Source organism: Ammodytes marinus (assembly GCF_949987685.1).
Source record: "Ammodytes marinus genome assembly, chromosome: 6".
Lineage (NCBI taxonomy): Eukaryota > Metazoa > Chordata > Actinopteri > Uranoscopiformes > Ammodytidae > Ammodytes > Ammodytes marinus.
In genome coordinates this window covers 22501518-22529384 of record NC_137235.1, presented here as the reverse complement: position 1 = coordinate 22529384, position 27867 = coordinate 22501518, and the positions used below count along the sequence as shown (strand labels likewise).

The window sequence follows — 27867 nt, the reverse complement described above, 5'->3', positions numbered from 1 at the left end:
TAACTTAATGAAAGCCAAAAATAACCCAATTCCTTTAATCTGCAGATAGGCCTCCAGTATTTTGGTTATTGCTACTGCATGTATGCGAACCAACCCATGGAACCAACCAACCGTCACCTCATTGTTAGTACACGTGTAGCCTACATTTGGACGCCAGGTGGCGCTAATGAACAATAAATAAATAAAAATTTAAAAACCAAAGTTCTTCCTTCAATTATTCTGATGTATCATGGCTTAACTGACATTGTAAACATGATATAGCCTATATAAATCAAATAAAACGGCAGTTCAAAAAAGCAGTTCACTAGTTAGCCTACTACTTGTTAGTTGACAGGCTAGGCTATGAAATAATGTTCCTCAATTAGACTCAATTTAAACTTTATTGCCAAGTTTGACAAATTAAAAAACTCTTCGACGCATTAAATTGTCTTATTTTATTTGCAGCTCAAATAATGAATGTAGATAGTATTCAAGAGAAAACTTATTGATAATCAACGAGGAACTACGAGATACATAAAGCTGACCTTGGATCTCATTTCTATTCCTCTCCTCAAACCCACAAACATGGGTTGGCGGTGTCAATCTGATCCCAGATCGGTGCTGCTCTCCGCGCACGTGCAGCCAGTGACCACGTGTCCCTGTCAGGCCTGCCAGCGGGCCATGTGAAGCAGCAAAGATGGCGGCGCGGTGGAGGGGGGAAGACTGCGATTTAAATGCCGACAACAGCGGCTTTCTGGCGAGCAACACTCCCAACGAGGTACCGGTTTGTTTACATGAGCTAATCCCTCACCACAATAGCTACACATGAGCGCGTTTCGAGGTTTTAAATATGAGGCATTTCGTCTGCAAGCGAGGCCACATGCCCGCATGCCGACACGTGGCCGCAACGAGGTAGTAGTACTACTGAGGTGGCGACCAGGGAGTTGGCTTAGCTGTTATTTGGACCAGAGACAATTTAATGACACGTCGTCGGTTGATGGTGTTACCACCTCGTGCATGTTTAACACTGTCGAGGATGTATCCGTGGACACAGACAGGGAGACCGGCTCATTTCCTAAAGTACAAGATGTTCAGCTATAGCTGCACCCTGGGTCAGCACTGTCCTGCTTGCTCACTGACTACTCGTATCACTCTTTTTTACATTCAAAATTCGCCAACTCTTTCGCCCTTGTATTACTGTTTTAGCCTTATTGAGTTGTTCCATGAAAGAGACTGCAGCAAACCGCTTTACTTTCAATTAAATGCCTAATTCTAAATTATAATATGACCAACCCAGAGGGCTCCACTTTACTCCTCTTCCTAAAGATAGTGTGGTGGTGCAGGATGTGACCTGCCTCGTGTACCCATAGTTCAGTTCCGTTGTAGAGTCTGGTCTGCTTCCTACTTAACCTTGCCCCCATAAAACTTGTCAAGAGTTGCTCTCTGACAGCTTGTTTGCTGGTCTTTACCTAATATACAGTCTTTGGTCCTTACATATAAAAAGTGTCTATGAATGTAGCCAAATGTATTTATTTTGGTCCATGTTATCAAAGCAGAATACATGCATTATAGCAGTGATTCTTGAGAAGTGGGACAAAACAGGGTGCAATGTTGAAAAAATACAAACCCTATGTTTCGGCAAATTAAATTACATGTATGTAGGCCTATCCAACATATACTAAGCTACTGAGCTAAGCTGATCAAAAATGTCAGATAACTCCAGAAATTGTTAGTCGGTGTTGACATATGGTTGTGACACAGGACTTTCAAGATTCGGAATGTAAAATATTCTTAGACTACAACACTTATCAGAGCCTGTCTGACTTTAATGTACTCTGCAGAGGTAGAATTAGAAGGTCCTTCAAAGTGTCAGCTGCCCCTTATTTCGCCTAATTTTATTACATTTTAATTAAATGTCTTGTTGACCTAAAGTGGTCCCACCACTTAGAAACCTTATAAAACATGAATGTGTTATAGAAAAACTGTTTTTATTGATATGAGAGATTATTTTGTGTTGCTTTTGATGAAAAGAAAACTATTTTTAATCATTAAAGTACATTTTTAATAGGTTTTATTGCATATGAAAGATTGAAACCTTCTCTGAGGACACACTGTTTTGGACGTCGTGAGAAGATAACAAGTGTCATATATTTGACATAGTAATGATAAAATTAAATTTAAGGGTATAATTGTGCTCCAGACATTCTATTCTTTATTCCTAATAACATCTACAATTTTAAATATTTTTAGTTTTAAACATAACAGCAGTTACATATGGAAGACAACCTTTTGTCCCGGTTCTCAAGAACCACTGATAGTATTGAGAACATTGACTGGAAATGTGTAGGCTTATTATACCTACCTACCCATTTACCTTTTTAAATAACAAAATAAGTTTCAAAGCCCGCTTTAACTAAACAGAAAACAGTACCGGTAGTATAGGTAATTAAACAATGTGCCTAGTAAAAATAAATTAATCTGCAATCAATTTGATAGTTTAGGCCCTCTTTAGCAAACATGAGTACATTTCACTTGGCTCCTTCCAGCTTCTCTCAGATGTTGGTTTTCATAGTCTCCACTGATGGCACACTGATTATCTTTGGTTTTGTGCCGTCAATCTGTCCAATCACGACGTTTGAATATGTGAACTTGGATTATTTTATAAATGTATTTCTGCATTTTTCACCATAGTCAGAAGTTTCATAGACCAATTTATGAACGAAGAAAGTTGTAATGTCTTATTAATAATAACTTATTACTAAGGTTTTTTTCCGCGGCTGTATTGTGAGTATTATGTATTTATCAGAACTGGCAGCTCCTCCCATTAATGCTAAGTAACTTTGAGCTTCAGCTTCTGGTCACACACAGACCAGATCAAAGGGCGCACAAGTTCACGATGCATGGATGTAATACGATGTCTGTGTCTCCCTCTGTAGTTGGTCCTGTGTCGACGTGACATGGAAGGTGTGGAGATGGACGCACAGTCCTGCATGGATCACTCAATCCTGGCCATTTTTGAAGACTCGGCTGTGGCATCAGAGGTCAGAATTAAAGCAGTAACTGTAAAATATGCCATCTTTTACTAATTTCTCCACATGAGTTAGGGTAATTTTTTTAATGCAAACGATGTTGGTAGAACATGAGTGTCACATATAAATCAATAAACCTGGATTCTGGTGAACCCTTTCAGGATAAGAGTGGAGCGATGGAGGAGAGTGCGACCCTGCTGTCGGCTCTGACTGAGATGCTGGACAGTGTGGAGGATGATGACGCTACTCTGTCTCCCTTTGACAGCCTGCCAGACACCCAGCTCCTCACCCACCCAGAGCGCAGGGAGAACAATGCAGTGGTGGGCTTCACTCTCAGGAACAAGAAACACAAGCCTAAAATGACTTATTTAGAAACAAAAATTCAATTCAAATTTATTTCACAAATTCCACTTACCATTATTACATAGCACAGTATATGTTATGTAGCTACTAGGGATGGGCGTTAATAATCGAGTACTCCTCGTTTCAAATGAACTCGATTGGTGGATGAGGAAAATATTTTTTTTATTTTTGTGTCTGTAGCCTTTAGGCCGGCGGGCCGCGGCCGCCCCTATTTAAGAATGTTATATACGTGTACAAAACGGATAAAATAAAGTTTAACAAAATTAAATATTTTGATGCAAGTGCAATAAACTGAGCGTTGTGTCAAACATCAACTGCAAATAACTGCCACCTGCGTGCCACCACAGCGCAGCCTGTGTTCTCCACAGCACCGCAGAGCTGAACACGGTCTCTCCTTTCTCCAGAACATTTTCAGGAATATAACTGTCCAATTATTTCAAAGCAGATGATAAAGTTACGTTTATAAAAAGGGGAGATGACACCTGTTACTCTCAGTTAGTACTGAGTAGACTCCAGGTGAGCATGCAAGGTGCTCTCCGCTTGGAAAGAAAAGAAGAAGCAAGGCTTACTTCAGACACATTCGCTCCGAGCCAACAACAGTTAAGAAGCCTTCAATAGGGAATATGGAGATAAGATTCAAAAACCGACCGGTGCAACGTTCCGTTAATGAGGAATTAGTCGCGGTAATTATTCACGGACACGGAGTGAGCATTACGCGGTTGGATATAGGCCTACAACTATCTGCTTTGGTGAGTTATTTATATGTATTTAAATTGTAGGACAATCATTTTATATTATCTGCTGCCCTTCTTATTTTAAATGGTGACTTAGGCAATTTTTTTTGTTACAACTACAGCCCACTCTTTTTTTCTCCGCATCGCAGACCTACTGGATCGGTTTAAATTGTGGCCCGTCTATTTAATGACTTTCAGCGAGGAAAATGTGTTTTAAACTTGTAGAAAAAAATCCTTAATATCATATGGCAACTGTGACTGTTTGACATAAGCATTGAGCGCTTTATTGCGGTCAACCGTTGTTCTGTAGACAGATGCGTTGCGTTCTAAAAATAGAAAAAACGAGGATTCGATTGATCCTCGAGGAATGCAAGCGATCACACGAGTAGCGAAAAATACTCGTGCCCATCCCTAGTAGCTACTACTGCACTAAATGGTAACACTTACGTACGTTATGCAAATATGCAACTTGTTTGTTGAAATGTTAATAAATGGGAGCTTCCTCAAGCAGCCATCTCTTTCCCGACAATCTCCTCTGTGCACAAACTCTTACATATGGTAATTAAACATTATAACGCCTGCGACTTATAGTGCGGAAAATACGGTACATGTAACATGATAGCTTAAAGATGAGCCACATACCTCGATTGGTTGTATGAAATATGTGATTTCCCATCTTAATGTTTTCTGCTGATAAAAGATCAGACCCTTTGGATCTAAATGTGTCCTTTTCACCTCTCTTCTCTTCAGGAACTATCACTTGCTGAAAGACTGAGACCAAGATCCAAATCTCCAAATGTAGCAACATTCACAATTAAGATTGACGGAGAAAAGAAAGTGGAGAACAAAACAGAGAGGAGAGGCCCTCGACAGCTGCTCAAACAACAAAGCCAAGCATTATTTCACTCCAAGACTAAGAAAGCAGAGGCAGAGGTGGAGGTCTTCACCTCCACTTCTCTGGTCAACCTGGTGAGGATCATGCACTCGTACTGTCTCCGGCTGCATGTGGAGGAGGACGGGGACAAACGCACCGTATTCTCTCAGGAGGAGGTGTGGAAGTACGAGAGGCCCTCTGAAGACAGTGACGAAGAGATTAATGTTGTGTCTGACGATGAAGTATCTGTAAAAGAGACAACGGAGGAAGATAACGGCAAACTCTTGAAGAGTGCGTTGCTGAATGGAAACTCGTCCAGAGTTCCGCCATCCGGAGAGAGGAAAAGGGTGAGCTTTGGTCCTGTTCAAGTTGCTTCATTGGATGAATCGGTGGAAAAAGGATTGAATGAGAGTGAAACTGTGCCGAGTCCAATGAGCAGCACAAAAGCACTTGAAAATCCAACTGGCTCAGAACTTAAACCCCAACCACTGCCTTCAGAAGTGGACAGTAACAGTCCTGAGCTCCTGCCTCCTAAAGTTGAGACTAAGGCCAAGTCACTCAGCCTCCAACAGTACAGACAGCTGTGCCTAAAGAGGCAGCCCCTGGTGGAGAAACAGGGGAACTACACCACAAAGTGGCCCTCTCTGTCCGAGGCCCCCACGGAGCTGACCCCCATCCTCTGTTTACAAGGACAAAACCCAAGCCGCTGTGGACCAAAGATGGCACACCTTCACCCAGACAGCAGAAGAAGTGTCGCCGATCAGCACCACAGGCCTCAAGCTCCTGGTCACAAGACCCAGCGCACCTCTGCTGGGCCCAGGCCTCACCCCTCACAGGCCAACACATCCACACAGCTACGCCGCAGCGGACTCAAACGCTCAAGGACACAATCCCAAATCATCTCACCCGATAGTCCTCTGCCAATCGTCACAGCTTACCAAAATGTTATTGCGCCCGAAAGCAGAAAAAGTCCACTAAAGAAAACGACACTGGTCAGTAGCGATCCCCCAAATCCTGTATTCCTCCCCCTGCCACACAGACAAACACCATCACCATCCGCTGAGATCCTCAACAGTGACTCCAACCCGGACAGCACCACGCACTTTCAAGAACTCCAAAAGGAATCCTCAGGCACATCTCTTCATCCACAGCCCTCCACTCTGCTACTTAACAACCAGGAAATGAAATCCAAACTGACTGAGCCTTCTCCAGGTGTCTCTTCTAGATCTCCAGCACTGTGCCCAACTACAACACAGATCAAATCCTCTTTAGAGCGTGAGCAACCACAGCCTCAACAATGCAGCCCCAACCCGCCCAATGAAACCCAGTCCCAACCAAAGAGTCCTCTGTCCAGTCAGTGGCCTTCTCCCGTCGCTGTTACAGCACCAACGAAGGAGACGACCAGATTGGCAGAGGTTCCCCACAGTAAACCCCTGCCTGGGGAGCCACCACCTCCTCTGACATCTGACTCAGGTAAAGTTTTGAAACATGGCCGTTAAATCCGACGTAGTGGAGGCACTAAAGCTACATTCATTTAGTTTGCTGTGGTGACAAAGGAAATAAGAGGTGCCTGGGAATTAAACAGAACATTCCAAGGTAATCTTTTCATGTCTGTGTGTTGTTCTTCATCAGGGATAGAAGCCCCAGACCTGACCAGTCTGCTGGAACAGTTTGAGGAGACACAAGGTGAGTGATCCAATGGCTTATAACACTCAACTGTCTGTTTTTTTGTTGTTGCCCAAACTGACATGGTTTCTGGCTCAGCTTATTATAATATGACATGGTTCTTGGAGTAACATGAATATATAATTTTCTTATGTCCCTCTTTTTATGCTCCTTCCTTCAGCTAAAGAGGACAGAGTGAAGCCCAAACTTGTTACTGCTACTTCACCGTCAAACCTACCAACAGATGGAAACTTGGACAGAGTTCAGCCTGTAAGAACAGCCCCTGTGGCAACACTAAGACCTTTAAGCACTTCAGAACCACCCGGGAATCTAGCACATCTTCAAACGTCGGAGGGTGGGGACATCCCCGAGCCCCTCGGCACTGAAATCGTCCTCAGCACTCGCCCAGATCTGCCAGCAAGACGCAGAAATCCTCCGTCCAAGGCCATCCAGATTATCGACCCCCGCCCTCTCCCGTCCAAGAAGACGCACAGTTACCTCTCAGAGTTCCCCTCCGCTCACATACACTCAGCTGTATCCTCCGATCACGATTACTGCGGGTCGGTGGATCGCTTGTCTACGAGTGCTTCTCAGCGTTGCAGAGCCTCCAAACCGCTTTCCAAAACCACTGAAGAGTTGCAGGTGGCCACCCATGAGCCAAGTGCTGCAGCTGAAGGCCAAAAACAGACTTCCTCCTGTGAAGTTAACACCACCATCAGGGCTGCTGATAACTCTGCAAAGTCTGCGATGCAGCATCTCAGATCAGAGACAACCCAGCTCTCAGACTGTCCCACAGAATGCATTTCTACAGAAGAAAAGGCAGCCCTGAGCACTCTGCCCACACCTCCACCCAGCCCTCCCGACAGAGGGAGGGAGAGAAAGAGATATCAGAGAAGATCTCCCCTTTCTGACTCCAGCTCTTGTTCATCCTCATCTTCGACCTCCTCCTCCTGCTCTTCCAGCTCTGCATCTCCTTCTCCAAAAAGACAAAAGTAATCCCCTCCTGTGTTCATGTCCAATATATAAGTCTCTAATTTGTCCACTTTGTGCATCATTCCTAATTCTGAACTTGTCCGTCCTGCAGGCGCCGTCACAGGCGTTCAGAGAGCAGCTCATGTTCGTCCTCCTCTGGCTCCCCACCTCGCCGCTACAGGCTGTCTTACTCCAGATCCAGCTCCTGGTCCCACTCTAGATCTCGCTCCCCATCACCGCGGCTTTACCGCAGGCGGCGGAGAGATGTTAACAGGTCAGTCAATGAGGGCAGGTTTGAATGTTGTGTCAGTGATTCTGGATAATACTTGTTGTCAAAATCAGTGAATATCTCCTCATGACCTGTCCAGCCTCCAGCTGAGGCTCTGTAAACTGGTATGTAAACAAAGGGGCCCACCATAGCAAGCAACATGCCCATTTACGTAGCCTTGGCTGTCTATTAACACTGGATGTGTTTCAAGGTACAAAGAGGTAGTGGATCATGAGAAGATATTCACTGATTTTGACATCAAGCATTTTTCAGAATCACTTACTCCAAAAGTCACAAAGGTAAATTTAGTCGCTGTTTTCCTCTAATCCAAACTCACTATCCACACAGCAGCAGAGAGTCCAGGAAGCTCAGGAGAGAGCATGAGATCAGGATTCAGAAGCTCAAAGCCATAGTGAGTATAAGACTAGGAACATGTCAGCTGATGTGTGTGTTGGTCTTTGGTGGAGTACTGAGTAGTGATTCATTATGGATCTTCTCCCAGGACGAGCGCAGGGTGGTGTATGTCGGCCGCATCTGCAGGTCCATGACACACGATGAGCTGAGGCAACGCTTCGCCCAGTTTGGAGAAGTGGAATGTGTGTCGCTTCACTTTAGAGAGAGAGGGTATGTGTTATTAAAATGATGTTTGAAATAGTTTTTCTTTTCCTTTTTTCTACCATTTTCTTTCTTCTGTATTTATCAGTATTAAAACCTACACCTTTTGGTTTCCATAGTGACCATTACGGCTTTGTCACATTCTACGACATGAAACATGCGTTTGCAGCCATCGATAACAGCAGCAAACTACGCCGGCCGGACGAGCTGCCGTTTGACATCTGCTTTGGTGGAAGGAGACAATTCTGTAACTCAGACTACGCTGATCTTGGTGAGACTCGAGGCCACAAACAGTCCAGTACATTACATTACTATAGTGAACGCAAATATTTACGTTGTTTAAGTTGAACAGCAACTTTCTCATCCTGGTAGAGTGTAAATGAACTGATTCAATCATTAGCCAAAATGTGCAACAACAAAAAAATACAGAATTAAATGTGAATGAATGCTGCTTTCTGATATGATACTGTTGTGTCAATATGGTAAGTAGATAAACAGTTGGTGGTTCAAATTGACCTGTCTGGTTAAACCAGTGCAATTGGAAGACTTTTTTTCTCTTGTTTTTATGCGAAACTGAAAATAAAACGGTTAAATGGTAAGGCAGCAAATGTATGTTGTACTTAGTTGAATCAACACCTTTCTTACACTGCTATAGTAAACTTTATTATAAAATATAAAAGGTGCTTCACCCCATTAAGATGGACAGAAAGAAGGAATCGTACATCTTAAGATCTCAGTTTTTCATTTAAACAGTCAGATGCAGATCGAGTTGCTAGGAAACCCTATCAGCCAAAGTGAGGCATCTGAGTAATCCACTGGAACATGTGGTGTGCCACCTGATGAGAGCTGCCTCGTACATTTTGAACTAAACAAAGTGTTACTTGCACAGCTATATTCTAGATATTCAGTACTACTGTCGAAATTATTTTGAACACTGTCTGTTTTATTTAATGGGAACAGAATAGTGAATGTGTCTCTCTTCTTCAGACGCAAACAAAGACGCAGAACCGTCTCCTACCAAGAGCAAGTGTATGGACCTGGACTTTGATTCTCTGCTGAAACAGGCCCAGAGAGGAATAAAGAGGTAGCAGAGCGTATGGGAGGATGTACACACAGGGCTGGATGTGGCCCAGATGAAACCTCAGAGCCTGATGCTCACACTTATGTAGCAAACGTTTGTACAGTAGTAGTTTTTGCATGTTCTGGCTGTAATATGCATGCAGTTTCTGATTATGTGTACAGTTTACACATAGAAATATGTAGCATGTTTACTTTGATAACATGTTATTAGTGGAACCCACTAAAGATTTCTGATGTTCATTCCTTAACACTGAAAGTTTTTCTATATTTGTATATACAAAATAAAGGCTATTAATTGTCGAAGGAAGTTTAAGTCCTCAAACTGTTGCTTTCACTATTAATAGGTTTGAAGTTACCCCTCTGTATCATAGATAGTATAATAATAATAATGTATCTGTGTCCCTGAATCATGCTTCTGCTCCCAGCTCTGTATCTTTCTGCTTTCCAATTGTTTTAGTTTCTTGCATAGTTTGCTGCAAGTTTACTGACTGTCACTATCTTGCAACATCCAACCAATTTGTTCTGCACGCCCCCTATAAAGCCAGTCATACACTTAACATTTATTTAATCAAAATTGGTCATCTGCTCTACTGTCTTCAGATCCTCAACATTTTTTATCATTCCAGTGTAGTCAGCAATTTCATCAGTGCTCTACGCTTTAGGACAGCCCCATCAAATATCAAAGCAGTGACATAACATGCTGATTCAATGTGGCTACATCTAACATTTCATCCTGTATTTCTGCCTGAGGTACCTTTGTTTGGTCTGGCATCAACTTTGCTGCTCCTTTTGTAAACCTTTCTGATGGCTGACAATTGTGCAACAGAAAACAAAGGTGTAACTGATAAGATTCATTTTAAGTACTCCAATTCAAGTTTCTTACTACTTGGGCCTATTCCGTCCCAAACGGGCTCCTTGGTCTGGCTTCCTAGCATGTATAAATGAAACGGAGCCAGCATAGGAGATAGTTGTTATGGAAATTTGATATATCCACAACCTTGTAAGAAAAAGAACCAAACTCAACTGAGTTTTATGTATTTTAATAAAAAAGGATAAAACAAACAGTCTCGAAACAAAAATAAACTGTTCGGCCGAGCAGGGTCCGCTCCTTCACCAAAAGTTGGTTCCAGAGTCTGATAACATTCTGTTGCCAGCCAGAATATTTATACAGGGGTTTACTCAATAAGTTGATTCTCTCAGGAAACTAGAATAAACTATACTGTTTTCTCTCATCAATTACTTAAAAAGACAATGTGTCACAAGACCGTAAACAATGGGGAACATTATTGAAGTAGTAGACTGGAAAAAACCCACAGGAAATATATTTATTTCCATCACAATAGTCATTGTGCTCATTCTTTCCCTGGCTCCAGCAACTGTGCAGAATAATCCATTCAATTCTACACAAAATAGTTCAAAAAGAACTCCCAGCAACTACAACGGTAAGATCTTGCTTTTAACTTGATTTGTGAGTAATATATAATAATAGCCTAATTATATAGTTGGCCATTTAGGCTACAGCCACTGGACATTGTTCTATCTCTAGGCCTACTTTAACTTCTAATAACTTGTTTTATTTTTGTATACATTGCTTTTCACAGAGTATTCTTACATTGGAGTATTAGTACTTTTAGTATTTCTCCCCTGGGATCAATAAATTATTTGTGATTCTGATGGTGACTGAGGCCTCCGTGTTTTCAGGTGATCCTTCCATTTAAAGCTAAAGGGACACTGGCCCTTTAAGACGTTCACCCGGATGTAGCACGCTCTCAACCGTCTGAGGTGAGCCCCATGGACATGGTGAGCCCCTGTCATCACAAAACAACAAGACCCGTTTTTCTAATTCGCTCTTAACAACTTTGGACTTTAGACTTCGTATTACTCAATGCTCCCGGTGCTCAGAGGCTACTGCTGTTATGCGCAGGCGTGAGAGGACGGTGCAATATCATATAAGTCAATCAAATTAAAGGTTGGCATACAAAGCTATGACTGGCAGAGTTGTGAGCACTGAGAACAGAGACTGAGAGAGAGAGAGACGACCACTCAACACTGAACCATGTCGAAACCGAGTGATGCCAAGCCGGGGACTGATGAGAGGAGGTTCATCAGTGGAGTAGTGGAAGGTGAGCACACTGGGACCAGGCGCACGCTCACCAGCATGGACCACTATGGGCCCAGATCCCACATATGATCCACTTTAGGACACTGGATACAGCTTTTAAATCAAGATGTAAACCTCCACATTAGGCTGCAGTCTATCAAAGATTTACCTTATAGATAGATTTAGTAGAAAATGCAGTCAGGATAGTCAATCATGTACTGTATTGATCACTTCTGGTAAGGTGACAGCATTTGGTGCATAACTTGACCTTTGCTTAATGCAGGTTTTTATGGGCGGCCGTGGACTATGGAGCAAAGAACGGAGCTGTTTAAAAGGTATGTGTACTAAAACAGAACCTAGTCTTAAAAAATGACCCTTGCTTCCTATTGGGTGTTGTCCCCAGTCCACCTTCATTTGTGTCCAGGAGATAAGGTTACCAACAACACCAAACAAACTATAGGCCTATCTGGTCAAACATGAAGTAATCTTGCCTAAGTAACAGTTACCCAAATCTTGAGGTGTTGCTTTCTCCAAGAGCCTATAATCCACTGATTATTACTGATCCCCTTTCCCCCCCAACATCATTTCTCCTAATATAATTACTGAGAGTAACACACGTGATGGGATAGTTTGTTCATTGCTGGTGTTTGACAGAGAACAGAAGTGGGGTTTGAACACATACCTGTACGCCCCCAAGGACGACTACAAACACCGGATGTACTGGAGGGACCTGTACTCTGCTGAGGAGGCAGGTGAGTGAGACACCTCCACATCCCCTCCGTGTCTATGGAACCAATGACATATGTCATCTGTTTCTTGGAACTGGGCACAAGGACTGATTACTGCCTGTGAATCCAAACTGGGAGCTTTGTGCACCATTTTACTTCCCACACAAAAACAATTGCTTCTGCACCCGTGAGAAAAATGTATTATATTTTTGTAAGATTTATTTTCTCATCCCTTCTCCTTTTTTCTCCCAAGAACAACTCATTGCCCTGATATCAGCAGCCAAGCAGCACAATGTGGAGTTCATCTACGCCATCTCCCCTGGCCTGGACGTCACCTTCTCTAACCCCAAAGAGGTGGCCGCCCTGAAGAGAAAGCTGGATCAGGTAAGGCTTTGTATGCAGATATGAAGGCGGAGGGTGTAAGCCGTATTAGCTCTCTTTGTTGGTTTTGGACACGACTTAATTTAAGGTTAAACACTGCAAGTGAACAAGGTAACCTTTCTTTACTTATATATATTATAGTCATCATGAAAGTTTGCCATTTGACAACTAACATCAAAACAATACTTTTTTATAATTAATTTTTTTTACAGAAATGTTCGAAATAATATGGAAATTTAAACATCTAACCAACTATTGGTGAATTTGCACCTTATTAGATCCCCCAACAATCGAAAAAACAGTCAAAATCTTTATTTCATTTCTCATAACATATTAGTGTGCAAAGTTTTTACAGAACAGATTTTGGTTACATTGTTTTTTAATAATAATAATAATAATAATAATAATAATAATAATAATAATAATAATAATAATATCAAAGAAGACATGTTATCGAAGTGAAATAAGTCAAAAATATCAAAAATGACCAGTGCTTGAAAAAACAATGTTTTGTCTGCCGTGTCTTCCTTAACATGAAACATGAAGCATGTAAAGCAATAAATAAAGATAGAAGTGTTTGATACACTGCAGTCACATGACAGGACTCCACCTTGTCCCTCAGGTGAAGGGCTTTGGCTGCAGCTCCTTCTCTCTACTCTTTGACGACATTGAGACGGAGATGTGTCCGGCTGATAAGCAGGCCTTTGGCTCCTTTGCCCACGCTCAGGTGGACATCACCAACGCCGTGTACCAGCACCTGGGACAACCCCACACCTTCCTCTTCTGTCCCACAGGTCAGGGCGCCTTAAAACTGCTGCAGTTGTTTCCATATACACTACACTATCTACTTTTTGTCTTTCTGTTTTTCCCCCATCATTCACCCTTGTACTGTCCCTGTAACTCCAGATTACTGTGCTGCCTTCTGTACTCCCAACGTGTCCCAGTCCTCTTACCTGCACACTGTGGGTGAGAAGCTCCTGCCGGGGATAGACATACTCTGGACTGGTAAAGGCTCCACTCAATCACCATCTCAATCAACCTGTATTTACATTTTTGTTCTTTACTGCACAGTGCATTTTTTTTCTCCTTCTAATTTGTGATATTTAGGTCCCAAAGTGGTATCCCACAGAATCTCTGTGGAGTCCATAGAAGAGGTGTCCTCCGTCCTGAAGAGGGCGCCGGTCATCTGGGACAACATCCACGCCAACGACTACGACCCCCAAAGACTTTTCCTCGGACCCTTTAAGGTAAACCTTTACAAGGCAGTATTTTTAGATGTCTGGAAGTACTCCAAACTCCGCTAATCTATCCTGAAATAATTCACAAAGTATTTTCCTGTATAGGATCGTCCCACCAAGCTGATTCCCAAACTGAGAGGAGTTCTCACCAACCCCAACTGTGAGTTCTACCCAAACTTTGTGGCCATCCACACCCTGGCTACATGGTGCAAAGCAACAGCTGCTGAGGGAGAAGCGAGGGATGTGGAGATGGGTGAGCGTAATAACACTCTCTGGGCTGCCTTTTTTTATTTTATCCATCAGCTTTGGCATATACCGGTATATATTTTTGAGAGATTGGCTGCATAGCTTCAGACAAAAAGACAAAATCTACAATATCAAAAACACTATCTGCTTGTTCTGACGCTTCATTGAAGGTATAATATTTATATTGAATGCAGTAAAAAAAAAAAAAATTGTGATTGCCATTTAGAACCTCAAACATAATAACTTCCCTTGAACGTTAGAAACCTGAAATTACGAGGGGCGCTCGTGGTGTAGTGGTTAGAGCGTCCCCCAAAAGAGGCTCAGTCCTCTTCACAGCAGACCCAGTATGAGTCCGACCCCTGGTCGTTCTCTGCATGTCATTACCCTCTCTACCTAATTTTTCATCTTTGTCTCCACACTATCAATAAAGAATTGAAAATGCCAAAAAAAATATTCTTAAATTGAACCTGAAATGACATGTTACGTTGGTGGAAGGCAACTGTTATAAGGTTTGTGGGATCATTACAACACAAGCTGCATATTTGTATTACGTCTGCGGTTTATTACGTTCGTGGGAAGTTATTAAGTTCATGGGTCTAACATTGCCTGTTCACGTCAAAGGTTAAGTTACATATAATAACTTTGGAAACACTGGGATCCTGACTTAAAATAAAATAAAGTTCAGTGCTAAAAGCCTCGATGCACAACAATGGAGTTTTGCGTTGTGTCTCACTCTCTCTGACCTCCATCTGCAGACGATGAGGAGTATGACCCCTGCTACAGCCCCCAGGAAGCCCTGACCCTGGCTCTCACTGACTGGCTGCAGGAGTTCATGAGCACCCATCAACCTGGAGGTAGAGAGCCACCAAACATACCTTTTTAATAACATTTCACTGACATCAGAAGACAGAGACAGGGGTGCGAATGGCATTAAGACAAGGCGTTTAGTTGATATTCCTGTCCCTCCAGGTCTGAAGAAGGACTGTTCAGAGGAGGAGCCCATGCAGACAGACGTGGGAGACAGCTCCTATGTTCCTGGGCCTGGGGAGAACCCTCTGTACACAGCAGAGCCCCTGAGCCTGGAGGACCTGAGGCTGCTGTCAGACCTCTTCTACCTGCCCTACCAACACGGGCTTACAGCCAGGACCATGCTGCACGAGCTGGACTGGCTCAAGAACCACAGCCTGGCCGCCACCACAAAGACAGACCAGGTGTGTGTGCTTGTGTGTGTGTGTTTATTAAACAATAATAATGCCTTCATTTCTAAAGGGCTTTTCAAAAACAAGTTACATAGTGCTTCACATTGATTTAAAGAGACAATGAGCAAATAATGAATATATTAAGATGCGAAAAAACTAAATAAAAAATACATAATAAACAAACAAATAAATTAGTCAAATACATTGGAAAAAAAGCAAGTTTAAAATAGTGAGTCTTTAAAAGAGACTTAAAATAGGACATTGTGTTAGCTTCCCTAATTTCCTCCAGCAGGTCATTCCACAGCTGAAGGCCCGAGCAGGAGAGGCCCGGTCCCCTGTAGTGTTGAGGTTTGAACAGGGAATGAGCAGGAATAGCCTTAATCTAGAGGATCTCAGGTTTAGGCTTGTACGGGGTAAGAAGATCAGCTATACATTTTGGAGCTATCCCCATAAAAGCCTTAAAAGTGATAATTTTGTTTTGAAAAGCTGATAATGTTGCCTTAATGTGGATTTTTTCTTTTGCTTTTCAGTCAGCGGAGTGGTGCTCCAGAGCGCAGCAGTTTGACAACACGTGCGAGGCGGTGGTGCAGATGTTCAATCGTCTGTCCAACGCCCCCAACCGCAGCATTCTGTACGACCTCTACAACTACATCTGTGACATCAAGAGCGGGGTCGGGCTGGCTCGAGCCTATGTGAAAACTCTAGGTGAGATCATCACAGTCCTGTAGTGGGGGTCAGAGTACAAAGATCTATCCAGGAAGCTGTGCCTCTGGGCCTCAAACTTTAAGTGAGTCATTAGAAGACACATGACTTTATTGCATCAGTTGTATTGCCTTTCATAGGAGGACAGGCTCAGCCCTCAGCCCAGCTGATGAACAACGATCCTGAACCGTGGGGCTTCAGAGGAGGCCTCTCTGGAGAGTTCCAGGTAACATATCAGTGTCAGAAGACATACAAAATATTTGAAACCAATCCTTTTCCCCATACATCATAAAAATATCTGCTATTTTCCCTCACCATATTTTCCCTTCACCATGAAAAAAGTTTCCAGGAGAAACACAAATTACACATTTGAACCTGAAAATGAGTGTAATATGTGAGCTTTAAGTATTTCTATGTGTATGAACATACTGTACGTTACTTGCAGAGGATGCTGCCTTGCCACGGAAACAGAGACTTGTTCAGGCATCCTCCCATGACGGCGGTCTACTGTATACGCCCATACTGCCCAGCGGACAAGGTTAACACGGCAGATCCTCAGACACTTTTTTTTTTTTTTTTTTTAAATCAGTCTGGATTTTTCACAGTTCTGTATGTGTGTTCTAGGTGGAGGTGCAAAGGATTTTCAGGGACATGCAGAGAGCAGCGGTGGGCAAAGTCCCCCCAATGACACAGCCATCTCTTATCTGTGACAGGTAAGAAACGATAGAGGTTTCTCTTTTGAATATATATATTCTCTCATTCCTCAGTCTTCCAACATTCCCTCTTACCCCCCACAGCCTGTCAGCAGGTGATATGGCCCCTTCCCCTCAGTGTGCTCATGTCCTGGAGGATGAGATGGGGGTGTGTGGTTTCGCCTTGGCACTCACCGACGCCAAACCGGCCGCAGCCAAGATTCAGGTGATCAAATGCAACAATTTAACAATCCAAGTCCACAGTACAAGATGTAGATCAAATGTAAGATCACTCTTGGTATTTTTATTATCTCTTGTTCCTCTAGAGGGCAGTAAGTGATTCAGTGTTGGAGGACTTCCCCTCCCTGGTTACCATACAAGTGCTGCCCAGGGTCACAGATCCCTCTCCAGCCAAGCGTATGATTGGTCTGCTGTTGTCTTCCATCAAGAGCAGTGGTAGGTGGAGAGAGCCTCGCACCGTGTCACAACAACTCTTCCATTGCCCACACAAGCCCTTTCTCTTTGTAAGAAGGAGCAGTTTATTCCTGCAGATGAAACCCATGTTGAAGATGTCAGGCAAGGGGAGTTAAAAGTTCTTGCATTATACCCTTCAGTGTATGAGTCTCTCTCAAGTTTAAAATGTAAAACCTCAAACACACACAGCACGAAAAACTGCAGTTGTAGTGGTGTAATGACCTGGAGATTTTTTCAAATAAAGTTCTAGATCTGCAGCTGCCCAGTGATCATTTTGGCTTTGTCTGTGTTTGGGAGCTTTGCACGACTTTGCACAGTCGATCAATTTTATTTTAAAGGAGAAACCTCATCCTGTTTAAAGGTCAGTAAATCTGGAAAATGCCTGTTGTCAGAATCAGTGAATATCTCCCCACCGTCTGATACCTGGAAAAATAAAAAGCTGAAAAATAACTGTAGCAAGCAACATGCCAGTTTACAAAGCCGAGCCTAGGCTCTGTATTAACTCCACCTTTTAAGGACGTTACAGAATGAAACACTGAATCTGAGAGTGTCTTGTTTTCTCCTTGTCCATAACTGTTCAGGTTCTAGAGGAGTGTTCTGTGAGTTGAGACAGAGTGATCGGAGGATGATCGACTTTTACACCAAACTGGGCTCCTTCAAACCTATCAAAATGGCCGGTCTACCTCAAGACACCATTGCCATGGGAACACGCTTGTAAAGGAGATCAATGAGAAGGATTTCCCTCAGGTTTGAAATGATTTGAGTACACTCCATCACATGTGGCCGTTTAAACAGGTTTGCGGTGTGGAATTTTGCCTCTGCACCTTTCCCCTGAAGGTTATGGTTTTTATTTAGTTTCTAATTATTTTATTAGAGGCTTTCTTCATTTAATACAAAGTGGCCTCTCTGCTATAAAACTCAGTGCTACAACTGTTGTGTGGATTAACTGCTAACTCTGTTGCATCTCTGAATGAGATCTGTCATCATTTGTGATCAGTTAATATCTGTATTTGTCTTAATTTAGCAGCAATCACCATTCGTCAGTCTTCCAACACAACAGGATAAATGAAATGTGTGTAACAAAGGATTGTGTGTGATGGTGAAAATTGAAAAGTGATTATTTTAAAGTGAATATTGTTTTCAACCCATCTTGATTACAAAATGAAAATACACTCTTACATTTCTGATTTGTTCCATACATCTTCATTGTTGGTGGTGATATTAAAAAACAAGACATACAACATTCAAACAAGCATAGATATTTTAATTTGAGTTTTGAGAAGATACAAAAAGAATATATAGAACGGTTAATCTTTCAATTATAGAGCTGGTGTTGCACTTGTTCTCTTGCTCGAGAATATAATGTTATTCAGTTTAATTCCAGATGTGGAACTGGTCAGAAAAGCTTGTCACGTGAGGTTTATGGAGCATAGGTTTATATGCATAAAGTGACTGGCTCGAATAACAGACATTGGTTAGTCCGAACAGGTAAGATAAAACACAAAGCATAGTAGGTTAAAAGGAATAGTTCAACATTTTGTGGGGTTGAAGATAAACTTTACATTACTAAACGCTCTTGTGTGCTTGTTGGGACTTGTTTATTTACCAAGTAATGAGGTGCTATATTTTTACACTTTGTAATTTTAGAATGAAATACATACTGGAAAGGAACCAGGAAGTACCTGTGACAGCTGGTTTCCTTCCAGTATGTATTTGATAATATACATAAACCCTGCGTTCCAAAGCGCATACTATTTTTTTTTTCCTATTCTACATACATCTGACCATAAAAATCTAGTTGGCATGCCGTAATCATACAATTGGGACATACTTTTACTTATATATTAAATATATATATATATATACCTCTTGATCCCCCAGTTGTTTTCATACAGAGGCTCCGTCGATGTGAGCACTGGATTGTGGGTCAGAATCGCCCAAATAGCATGCTGATTTGAAATCTCAGCCTGATGTAGTAGACATCTGGGTATTTTAAAGCACTAAATCTCACCTTAAGAATTGGGACATCCTACGTCGAATACGACAGAGCCTCCATATGAAAACAAGCGGGGATGCGACGGATATAAAAGCAAGAGGCAAGATCAAGGCGCAATGTTATGATGAAATAAGTAAAAGTATGTCCCAATTTTAGCATACTGCATCCTAACTAGATTATTTTTATGGTCAGATGTAGTATGTAGAATAGAAAAAAGAAAGAGTATGCAATTCGGAACACAGGGTAAGTTTATCTTTTGACTGTCTCCTCTTGACTACCAGTGTTTGGGCTAAGCTAACCTGGATGAGCGATCTTTGCCCATTTCTTCATCAAATTGCGCACACAGTTAAAGGAACAGTTTCTGTCGCCTTTTCGCCGAGTGAGTCAAAAAGCTAAAAATGTAAAACGCTGAACTATTCCTTTAATGGTTCAAGTAATTTAAGGACATTCATTTCTAGTTAAAAAAAAGTTAATCCTGTTTCACTTTGTTCCCCTGAGTGTCTGACCAGCAGTCTGGCTGCAGGAGTGGAGATCACATTACCTGATGTTTGATAGGCTGACGGATACCAATGTACCATGTTTTACCCAGACTTCTCTGGAATATCAGTAGTGTGTAATCAAACAATGATGTTTAACTCAAAGATAAAATTATAAAGCATTTAACACTTTATATCGGGTGGTTGTCGCACACAAACCCAATTGTTCAGTCGTTGAGGATGGTCTTCCACTGGTAGTGATGGTGGCATGGCATTCTCCTAACCTTTTAGCTTCACATCCTCTCAATTAGCACATTGAATAAATGATGTATAACTTTGGATAATGACAATATTGCACAGTCAAAATGAGGTGTTTACAGGCCACTTTGTAAATAGTTTAACCCATGGAGGAACATGGTCAGTCACCATCAGCCCTGTCCTTCAGTCAAATGAACTCCAGGCCTTCGAACTTCACGTCCCCTATCTTTGTCTCGGGCATCAGCAGCCGGCCGTCTAGGGTGAAGGCAATGATGTAGGTGGCGATCTTGCCCGCGTCCTCCTCGGATTTCAGGGCCACAATGATCTGATCGTCCGTGTCCGGAACAAATTTGAATGAGGAGAATCCGTGTGTGGGGTTGAGCGGTCCCACATGCCGCACCGTGACGTAGCTGAAGTCTGCGGGGCAGGACAGCAGGAGGTTGGTGGCGCGCCGCTCGTCTGCCGTCTCCTCGTAGCGCTCATGACTGGCACGCCGAGGGAGGAAGAACCAGCGCTGCAGACGCTCGCTCCACGCAGCTGATTCGTGGATGAGGTAGCCTGTGGAACAATGGAGAGGTGTAGGCAGGTAGAGGTAAGACAATGAATAGGAGGGTCAGGGATTATGGAGACTGTAAAAAGGCTTGAGTGCCAAGCATCTATTTTTTTTTCACACATTCTAATGCTTTAGAGTTAAGTTTGCGTGGCTCTTGAAATCTTGCTCAACACTGTTTTATAAGTGTCCGGCAGTCAACGACAAGATAAGAAAAGCTATTTGTTCATTCAAATCACAGCTGTGTTTGGTTTTGCCTCTAAGGATATATGCAAACTGCTGTATGCTCATATTGGTGGAGGTTGGTGGACTGTACATTTTATTTAGTTGATGATAAAATTGAACATTAAAGTGGAATAAATCTTGTTTGTTTTTGGTAAAGGTGCAAATAGAAAATGTCCTTCCTAAACTAAATAATTAAAATAGAATTATTCCAATCATAACAGTATATTACTTAAAGGAATACTTCACCCATACGGAACAGGCATTCTATCATTATAAAATCACTATTATAATATAATGAATGAGGTTTTTCTTCCCTCTGTCTTCCCTCAGTCTTCCCTTGGCCCAGCTGTCCTGTTAATACTAGCCCTTACAGTGATGTCACAGTAAGGAAAATGTAGGGTTAGACAGTGAGACCATAAAACACTCTTTCTGCCTTTTCTCAGGCTAGGATGAACCAATTTAAAAAATAATTGCACATTTATACTAAATAGGATCTCAGAATTCAATACACCTTCATATTCCCACCGGTGAAGTAGGTCTTTAAGTTGAATTGATTACTTTTAGATCAACATATCCATTCCCTGACCTCTGAAACCAAATCCACACCTGTAGGTCCAATAATAAAGATGCCATACCAACTCGGACATCATTGTATGTGGAAAAGGACGATACATAAGAAACTATGACAATGTCCTAACCTGGTGGTTGGATCCCTGTGGCGCTCCGCAGAGTGTTGTAGTAAGGCACCCATTTCTCATGCTCCACGTCGCCATGGTAGCCGACAACTTTCACCCACTCTGGGTGGTTGTTGACCACTTCCCCAGAGGTGGTGGTCCACTCTTTTCCCAGGCCGCCGACATACAGTTGCTCATCCTTCACTGCCAGCCACTCTGCTTTGAATCCTTCACAAAAACAAAAACAAGGACTGATTTATTTAATTTTTTTAAAGATATTTTTCGGTTTTAACCTTTATTGGACAGTTTGAAGTTGACAGAGTGGAAATGGGGGGAGAGAGAGAGAGGGGGACGACATGCAGTAAAGGTCTACGGGTCGGACTCAAACCCGCGACCACTGTGACAAGGACTAAGCCTATTACTCATGTTCAACAAGCATTGACAGTCTTTGGACTACATTTTTATAAATAGTTTAAAAATGTTGCTCAGCAGGACCTACGTGTATGTAACAGATCTCTACTAGAGACAAGACTGACCTTTGGAGACTGAGCCATCTCCGTCTGGTAATATAACCCAGGGGACAGCCTTGTGTCCCTCGATCCTGAACACCACACCTGTACGGTCGTCCACACTGTACAGGTGACCGTTGAACACAACCAGCTCGGACAGCTCCATACCTGCAGCACAGGTAGTCAATCAAACATTGATGTGAGAACACAAATATGGTGGATTTATGCAAACAATGATGGATAAGTGTGTGTGTGTCTTTGTGTCCATGCAAAATCCATAATCCCTTTACCTCGTCCTTTCTCAGCCAGATGACTCTCCAGCGTCACTGTCTCAGCATCCCACTCCACCTCCAGTCTGTCTGCGCTCTCTGAAACAGTCAGGTAACCTTTCCTCATGTAGCTGAACCACGTCTGGTCCTTAGAGCTTCGCGACGCTGTGTCCAGGTCTGCGATCACCCCTATGCGGTAGCGGATACCCTCCTTAGTTTTCTGTGGCGGGCTTAACGGGTATGTGTCATTGTAGGGTTTTCCCCTTTTCTGGCGACCAGAGAGGCTTTGTGCTGTTTGTCCGTGAGTGTCCCCGAAGAGGTCGTCCTTACCCTCACCGTGCATTTGCAAACTGTGAACCCTGTTGCGGTGGTGGTAATCTCCGGCAGCAGAGTCTCCGTACCCTACTGTCAGGTACAGCATAAGCACTAAAGCCAGCAGGGTCGCCACGGTGATGGCCCGCCATTTAGGGTGGAAGCGAGAGTCTGAGGTGGTAGCTTGTGTCATGGACGCCAAGGCCAGGGGCAGGCCTCGCACGGCAACACCAAATGAGGTCATGGAAGTATCGTCTTCATCCTCACTGTCAGGCTTGGACTGGGGGCGATGGCTATCATAGCCTAGGGTTGAGCACAGAGGAGTATCAGTAAAGAGACATATGTATGGTGGCAGTGAACTTTGACCTCCAAATTCAGAGTTGACAGACATTTGTGAAAACTTTGAAGATTTTTCCTCAAAGCAATTTTTAGATATTGCATTCACAATACACAAGGTCACAGTGACTCAACCTTTGCTTCCAAAATCTAATCAATTCATTCTTGAGTGAAGTCTGAAGAAAATCCCTCAAAGCGTTCATGAGATGTTGCGCTCACAAGAAAAACAATTGCTGGTGGAGGATGAAAGAATGAACATGGGGGAGGAGAACAACATGTTGGAAAAATAGGCTCTTGTTCCTATTGTCCTTTGTTCACCACAGAGCCTTGTTGTGTTGTTCAGGCAGAACCTCTAATATGAATACTGAGTAGGTAGCTGCCACTTACTTCCTCAGGACCAAAAGACTGAATTTAATCTTGGTCTTTTCTTATGTTAATGTCAAATTATTGTCCTCTTGAGCGCCACAGATATGCGCTTATAATCTCAAATAACATGTCATTTGTGCGCTGTGGATCAACTCTATTTTCTCATAGTGTTAATAGAGGGTTTCCCTGTAGAGTTTTATAGCAGAGATAGGCCACTTTGTATTAAATGAAGAAAGCCTCCAATAAAATAATTAGAAACTAAATAAAACCATAACCTTCAGGGGAAAGGTGCAGAGGCAGAATTCCACACAGCAAACCTGTTTAAACAGCCAAATACTATGGAGTATACTTTACTGACCTTCGATAAAGATGGTCCTATGAAAAACTGTTCCTCTCTTAAGTCAGTAAAATGCTTGAAGCTCATTGGGTAAAGTGAAAACGTTAAAGTTAATAGCAAGAGAGTTGTAATCATTTGGAAATAATGACCAGATGCAAAACTGGCCGGATGAACATGTCATTCATTCCAGTGCTGTGTAGAAGACACCTCTTGTGCCCCTGTGGTCTTCTGTTAAAAGTACACGCAGTGATGTTATGGACAACTTATATTATAAAACTTGAAACCGGGAAACAAGTTTAATACCTCAGTTTTCCCTATACGTCCAAATGCAACCCAGCTAAACATTTCTTTGCAGAAGATCACTGGATTTTCATTATTTTCTGATCCATTGTTGGTTATGAGATATTGTCCCATTTTATTTCATTTACAATCATTTGAAGTTTCTGAAACAGATAGCCTGATTTCTTAAATGTGCTACAGTGACCAACAGGAAACCAACATAAATAAGCTTCAGCACAGCCATAGCTGGCTATCTCCCTGTTTAAAGCATTTTATAGTAATACAGTGGAGGAAATAAGTATTTGATCCCTCACTGATTTTGTAAGTTTGCCCACTTACAAATGAAATGAGCGGTCTATAATTTTAATTCTAGGTTTATTTTAACAGTGATAGACAGAATATCAAAAAGAAAATCCAGAAAATCACATTAAAAAAATATATAAATTATTTTGCATTTCATTGAGTGAAATAAGTATTTGATCCCCTACCAACCATAAAGAATTCTGGCTCCCACAGATTAGTCCTTGTGCTTTAAAAAAGTATTCCTAATCTCAACTAGTTTCCTGTATAAAACACACCTGTCTCAACTTGTTACCTGTATAAAAGACACCCAAGAAAACCATTGGTAACATATGCAGTAATGGATTGAAATCCTGTAGTGCCCGTATAAGGTCCCCCTGCTCAAGAAGGGACATGTACAGAACCGTCTGAAGTTTGCCAATGAACACCTGAACGACTCAGAGAATGCTTGGGAGTAGTGACTCGCCATGCTTGGAGGAAGAGGAATTCTGACTATGACCCCAAGAACACCATCCCCTCAGTCAAGCAGAGAGGTTGAAGCATTATGCTTTGGGGGTGTTTCTCTTCTAAGAGGACAGGTGGACTTCACTGCATTGAGGGAACTATGGATGGGGCCATGTACCATGAAATACTGGGTGACAACCTCTTTTCTCAGCCAGGTTCGTAAAAATGGGTCGTGGATGGGTCTTCCAGCACTTCAATGACCCTAAAAATACAGCAAACGCAACAAAGGAGTGGCTCAAGAAGAAGCACATTAAGGTCATGGAGTGGCCTAGCCAGTCTCCGGACCTTAATACAATAGATCTGTGGAGGGAACTGAAGCTCAAGCGACAGCCTCGAAACCTTAAAGATTAGGAGAGGATCTGCAAAGGGGAGTGGTCCAAATATCCTCCTGAGATGTGTGCAAACCTGGTCATCAACTACAAGACACGTCTGACCGCTGTACTTGCCAACAAGGGTTTCTCCACCAAGTACTAAGCAATGTTTTGATAGGGGATCAACTACTTATTTCAAATCAATGAAATGCAAAATAATTTCTATCTTTTTTATGTGATTTTCTGGATTTTCTTTTTGTCTATCACTGTTAAAATAAACCTAGCATTAAAATTATAGACTGTTCATTTCATTGTAAGTGGGCAAACTTACAAAATCAGTGAGGGATCAAATACTTATTTCCTCCACTGTAAGTAACTCACTAGAATGTATTATCAATTATGACAGGCCTCTCACTCTTGTATTTAAAACATTTATAACATTATCTCTCGCAGTTTATATGGAAATATCCTGAAAACAGAAACTCATCACAATCAGGAATGAATGATTGAAGCTGAAATGTAAGGTCGTAGCTATTATTACACATCACGCACACTGCTTCAAAATGAATGAAACCTTGAGCATTGGATGAAGATTCACTAAATTACACTTTCATGGGAGAGCCGAAGCAATATCTAGGTGGAACTGCACTGAAATTAGCAGAACACCTATGTAAATGTAAACTGTTCAATCATCACCATTAAGCAGCAAACCCAAAGTAAATGTCACAACAGCATCAACAGTGTTTGTCCCGAAAGAGCTCTATCAGACCAGAAGAACCAATGCTCAGTCTGCTTATATGTTCTTACATAGGATATCCGTGTAAACACAAACTATACAGTGTAAATATTTGCCAATACAATACACTATTTGGGAAATGGACCACGTCATCTTACATCACATAAAGCTGGAGCTTGTATGTTGCGTTTCAGTGTCTCTCTAAGCCAGTTCAAACTCCTTGCCTATAACATGCTCATTAACACAAACACACACATACATGTCAAACTGTTGGTCAACGGATAAAGCCCTTATTGTCACCATTGCACGCACAGCTCCTGTTTCCCCATCCACAGACTCCAACACAGCCTCACTGTACGGTACACTGTATGAATAATTCAATTATATTCACCCTTCCTCTGCCTCGTCTTCTCCCCTGAACAGGCTGTAACAATCATGGTCTTCTCTTTCCCACCGGTGGCATAATAAACTCAACGTCCCTTCAGCCCTCTGTCCCACGGGATGACTGATCTATATCACAACAAAGTCTCCTCCCTTTCTCTCAGTTACACAGTATCGTTATCTCAGGTTTCTGCCCCGTCTTTGAAGAGCCAATACAGAAGGCCAGACAGGCATGGAGAAACAAAATAGATGCATGTTGTCAATCAGGAAGAACAAGTTTAGCTTGGAGTCCAAGGTGAAGTGTGTCTACGTTTCTATGTTGGATGAGGGAAGAATGTGGTCCAGTTATGCAACTGTGGCTGTCAAGATATCTTGGATGTCCTATAATCATCCAGTTTCCTCTATTGCTTATAAAAACATACAGGATATAGGACTTTGAGTTAATTGTTTATATATATATATCTATTCAAGGTGAAGAATTAAGTTTCACACTCAATTTGTAGTATACATGTGTATTTGATCAATGATATTTTCCAGATATGCTTTGACAGAGATGCCCCTACAAGATGTATTGTATACACAATTAGGTCAGTTGGAGCTAAACACACTCATACACAGGGTAAACACCCATTAAAGAGCACCACTAGTGTAAATATTTGTAACGTGTGATACACTGAAAAGCAAATCAAACCCCAACCAAGTAATTTAAATACACGGTTTTGTTATTAGATAGTAACTCATAGGCTACTTTGTGACAATTCTAGACGATGCAACAGATGCAGACGAGCGGTGACTTACCTCAAGACTGAATAGTACCGTTACACCGGCTTGAAGACCCCTTCACAACTGTGTTGTGAGAGTTGACTTAAAATGAAAACACACTATACGCCTTGTTCTCATTAGGTGCCAACGGGGTACGGCTGCTTAACAGCTCGCCCTCCCTCCCTGTGTTCATGGATAGCCACGAAGGCAGAGAGCCATGAGTGAGGCACCAAGGCAACTCTTCGTAACTTGGACACCGGTCGCCACAAAAGTGAACAAAACGTTACAATTCCAAACTTTGGACTGATTCATTTAAAGTTCAAGAAATTTGCGTCCACCAGGTGAAATAAGGTAGTTGTCAATTAGCTTTAACACTTGCTTGAACAAGAATTAACAACACACCGGCTCCTAACGTTAGCCATGAAGCTAACGCTAGCTAGCAACGTAAGCTGAGCTCGCTTGCGTTAACCTTTGCCAGGCTAACGCTAGTAGGCTATTAGCTACACGCCACTTAGTCAATGGACGCCGTGAGTTAAGAGTTTCTTCTCGTCATGTTGGTGACCTTTGAAGCCTTACCTGGAGCATAGGGTCGTCAGGTCCACTCGGCTGGCCATACTGGATGAACTGTTGGGTTAGCGATGAGCTCCTCCTCCTGCCTGGAGACTGAGGCAACTCAACTGATGTCGTAAACGTTTGTCAGTCTGTCAAAACCTCAACCACAAACATCCCAAATATACCACAGCAGTGACAACGCCAGTGTATACTGATTCACTATTCACTTCAAGTCCACACAATTAGATAAATGTTTACAGATAAGTATTTTTACTGCACTATTGAGCCTCAAGGCACGACCGGGGTAACATTTTACAAGGGGGAAAACATATATTTGGGCCCATTGAGCCTTCATTCCCCCTTTTATTACAAGGTCTATAGGCCTATTTCCTAC

General features: G+C 42.3%; 3 protein-coding genes across 5 annotated transcripts; 2 read left to right on the top strand and 1 right to left on the bottom strand.

The window, feature by feature from the left end:
- The first annotated feature begins 662 nt into the window (after window positions 1-662).
- Window positions 663-9856, top strand: LOC307251415 (uncharacterized protein). Of its 2 annotated transcripts, none has more exons than XM_080028785.1 (11): window positions 663-757; window positions 2916-3020; window positions 3170-3328; window positions 4856-6452; window positions 6612-6665; window positions 6826-7636; window positions 7729-7890; window positions 8236-8296; window positions 8387-8508; window positions 8619-8770; window positions 9487-9856. In XM_080028785.1, exons 1-11 carry the CDS (start codon window positions 677-679, stop codon window positions 9585-9587), a joined length of 3405 nt encoding a protein of 1134 aa, XP_079884911.1. In that variant the 5' UTR covers window positions 663-676; the 3' UTR covers window positions 9588-9856. The 2 variants fall into 2 exon arrangements, with proteins under 2 accessions (XP_079884911.1, XP_079884910.1); XM_080028784.1 differs by having other exon boundaries at window positions 8233-8296.
- Window positions 9857-11360: 1504 nt separating this feature from the next.
- Window positions 11361-18544, top strand: ogal (O-GlcNAcase like). Its single transcript, XM_080028991.1, has 17 exons — window positions 11361-11702; window positions 11964-12015; window positions 12335-12432; window positions 12662-12792; window positions 13412-13583; window positions 13696-13794; window positions 13897-14036; window positions 14133-14280; window positions 15029-15127; window positions 15243-15484; window positions 16003-16177; window positions 16315-16400; window positions 16620-16712; window positions 16799-16887; window positions 16972-17092; window positions 17193-17322; window positions 17922-18544. The coding sequence occupies exons 1-17, from the start codon at window positions 11636-11638 to the stop codon at window positions 18056-18058; spliced, it is 2079 nt and encodes a 692-aa protein (XP_079885117.1). The 5' UTR covers window positions 11361-11635; the 3' UTR covers window positions 18059-18544.
- Window positions 18545-18608: 64 nt separating this feature from the next.
- Window positions 18609-27581, bottom strand: LOC307251830 (soluble calcium-activated nucleotidase 1-like). 2 transcript variants are annotated; one of them, XM_080029254.1, is made up of 5 exons: window positions 27498-27581; window positions 22319-22912; window positions 22056-22196; window positions 21544-21747; window positions 18609-20628 (listed from the first exon to the last, which is right to left on the bottom strand). In XM_080029254.1, the coding sequence occupies exons 2-5, from the start codon at window positions 22851-22853 to the stop codon at window positions 20258-20260; spliced, it is 1251 nt and encodes a 416-aa protein (XP_079885380.1). In that variant the 5' UTR covers window positions 22854-22912; window positions 27498-27581; the 3' UTR covers window positions 18609-20257. The 2 variants fall into 2 exon arrangements, with proteins under 2 accessions (XP_079885380.1, XP_079885381.1); XM_080029255.1 differs by lacking the exon at window positions 27498-27581 and adding an exon at window positions 26958-27090.
- Between the last annotated feature and the right edge of the window lie 286 nt (window positions 27582-27867).

What these genes read in the sequence shown, in the direction of transcription:
- LOC307251415 (XM_080028784.1), top strand. Translation starts at nt 677, where the DNA reads ATGGCGGCGCGGTGGAGGGGGGAAGACTGCGATTTAAATGCCGACAAC. An exon ending in TCCTCTGACATCTGACTCAG is followed by an intron (nt 6,453 to 6,611) that starts GTAAAGTTTTGA and finishes GTTCTTCATCAG; the next exon opens with GGATAGAAGCCCCAGACCTG. An exon ending in ACAGTTTGAGGAGACACAAG is followed by an intron (nt 6,666 to 6,825) that starts GTGAGTGATCCA and finishes TCCTTCCTTCAG; the next exon opens with CTAAAGAGGACAGAGTGAAG.
- ogal (XM_080028991.1), top strand. Translation starts at nt 11,636, where the DNA reads ATGTCGAAACCGAGTGATGCCAAGCCGGGGACTGATGAGAGGAGGTTC. An exon ending in AGAACGGAGCTGTTTAAAAG is followed by an intron (nt 12,016 to 12,334) that starts GTATGTGTACTA and finishes GGTGTTTGACAG; the next exon opens with AGAACAGAAGTGGGGTTTGA. An exon ending in GTACTCTGCTGAGGAGGCAG is followed by an intron (nt 12,433 to 12,661) that starts GTGAGTGAGACA and finishes TTTTCTCCCAAG; the next exon opens with AACAACTCATTGCCCTGATA.
- LOC307251830 (XM_080029254.1), bottom strand. Translation starts at nt 22,853, where the DNA reads ATGACCTCATTTGGTGTTGCCGTGCGAGGCCTGCCCCTGGCCTTGGCG. An exon ending in TCTGGCTGAGAAAGGACGAG is followed by an intron (nt 22,197 to 22,318) that starts GTAAAGGGATTA and finishes CCTGTGCTGCAG; the next exon opens with GTATGGAGCTGTCCGAGCTG. An exon ending in CACAGGGATCCAACCACCAG is followed by an intron (nt 20,629 to 21,543) that starts GTTAGGACATTG and finishes ATTGTTCCACAG; the next exon opens with GCTACCTCATCCACGAATCA.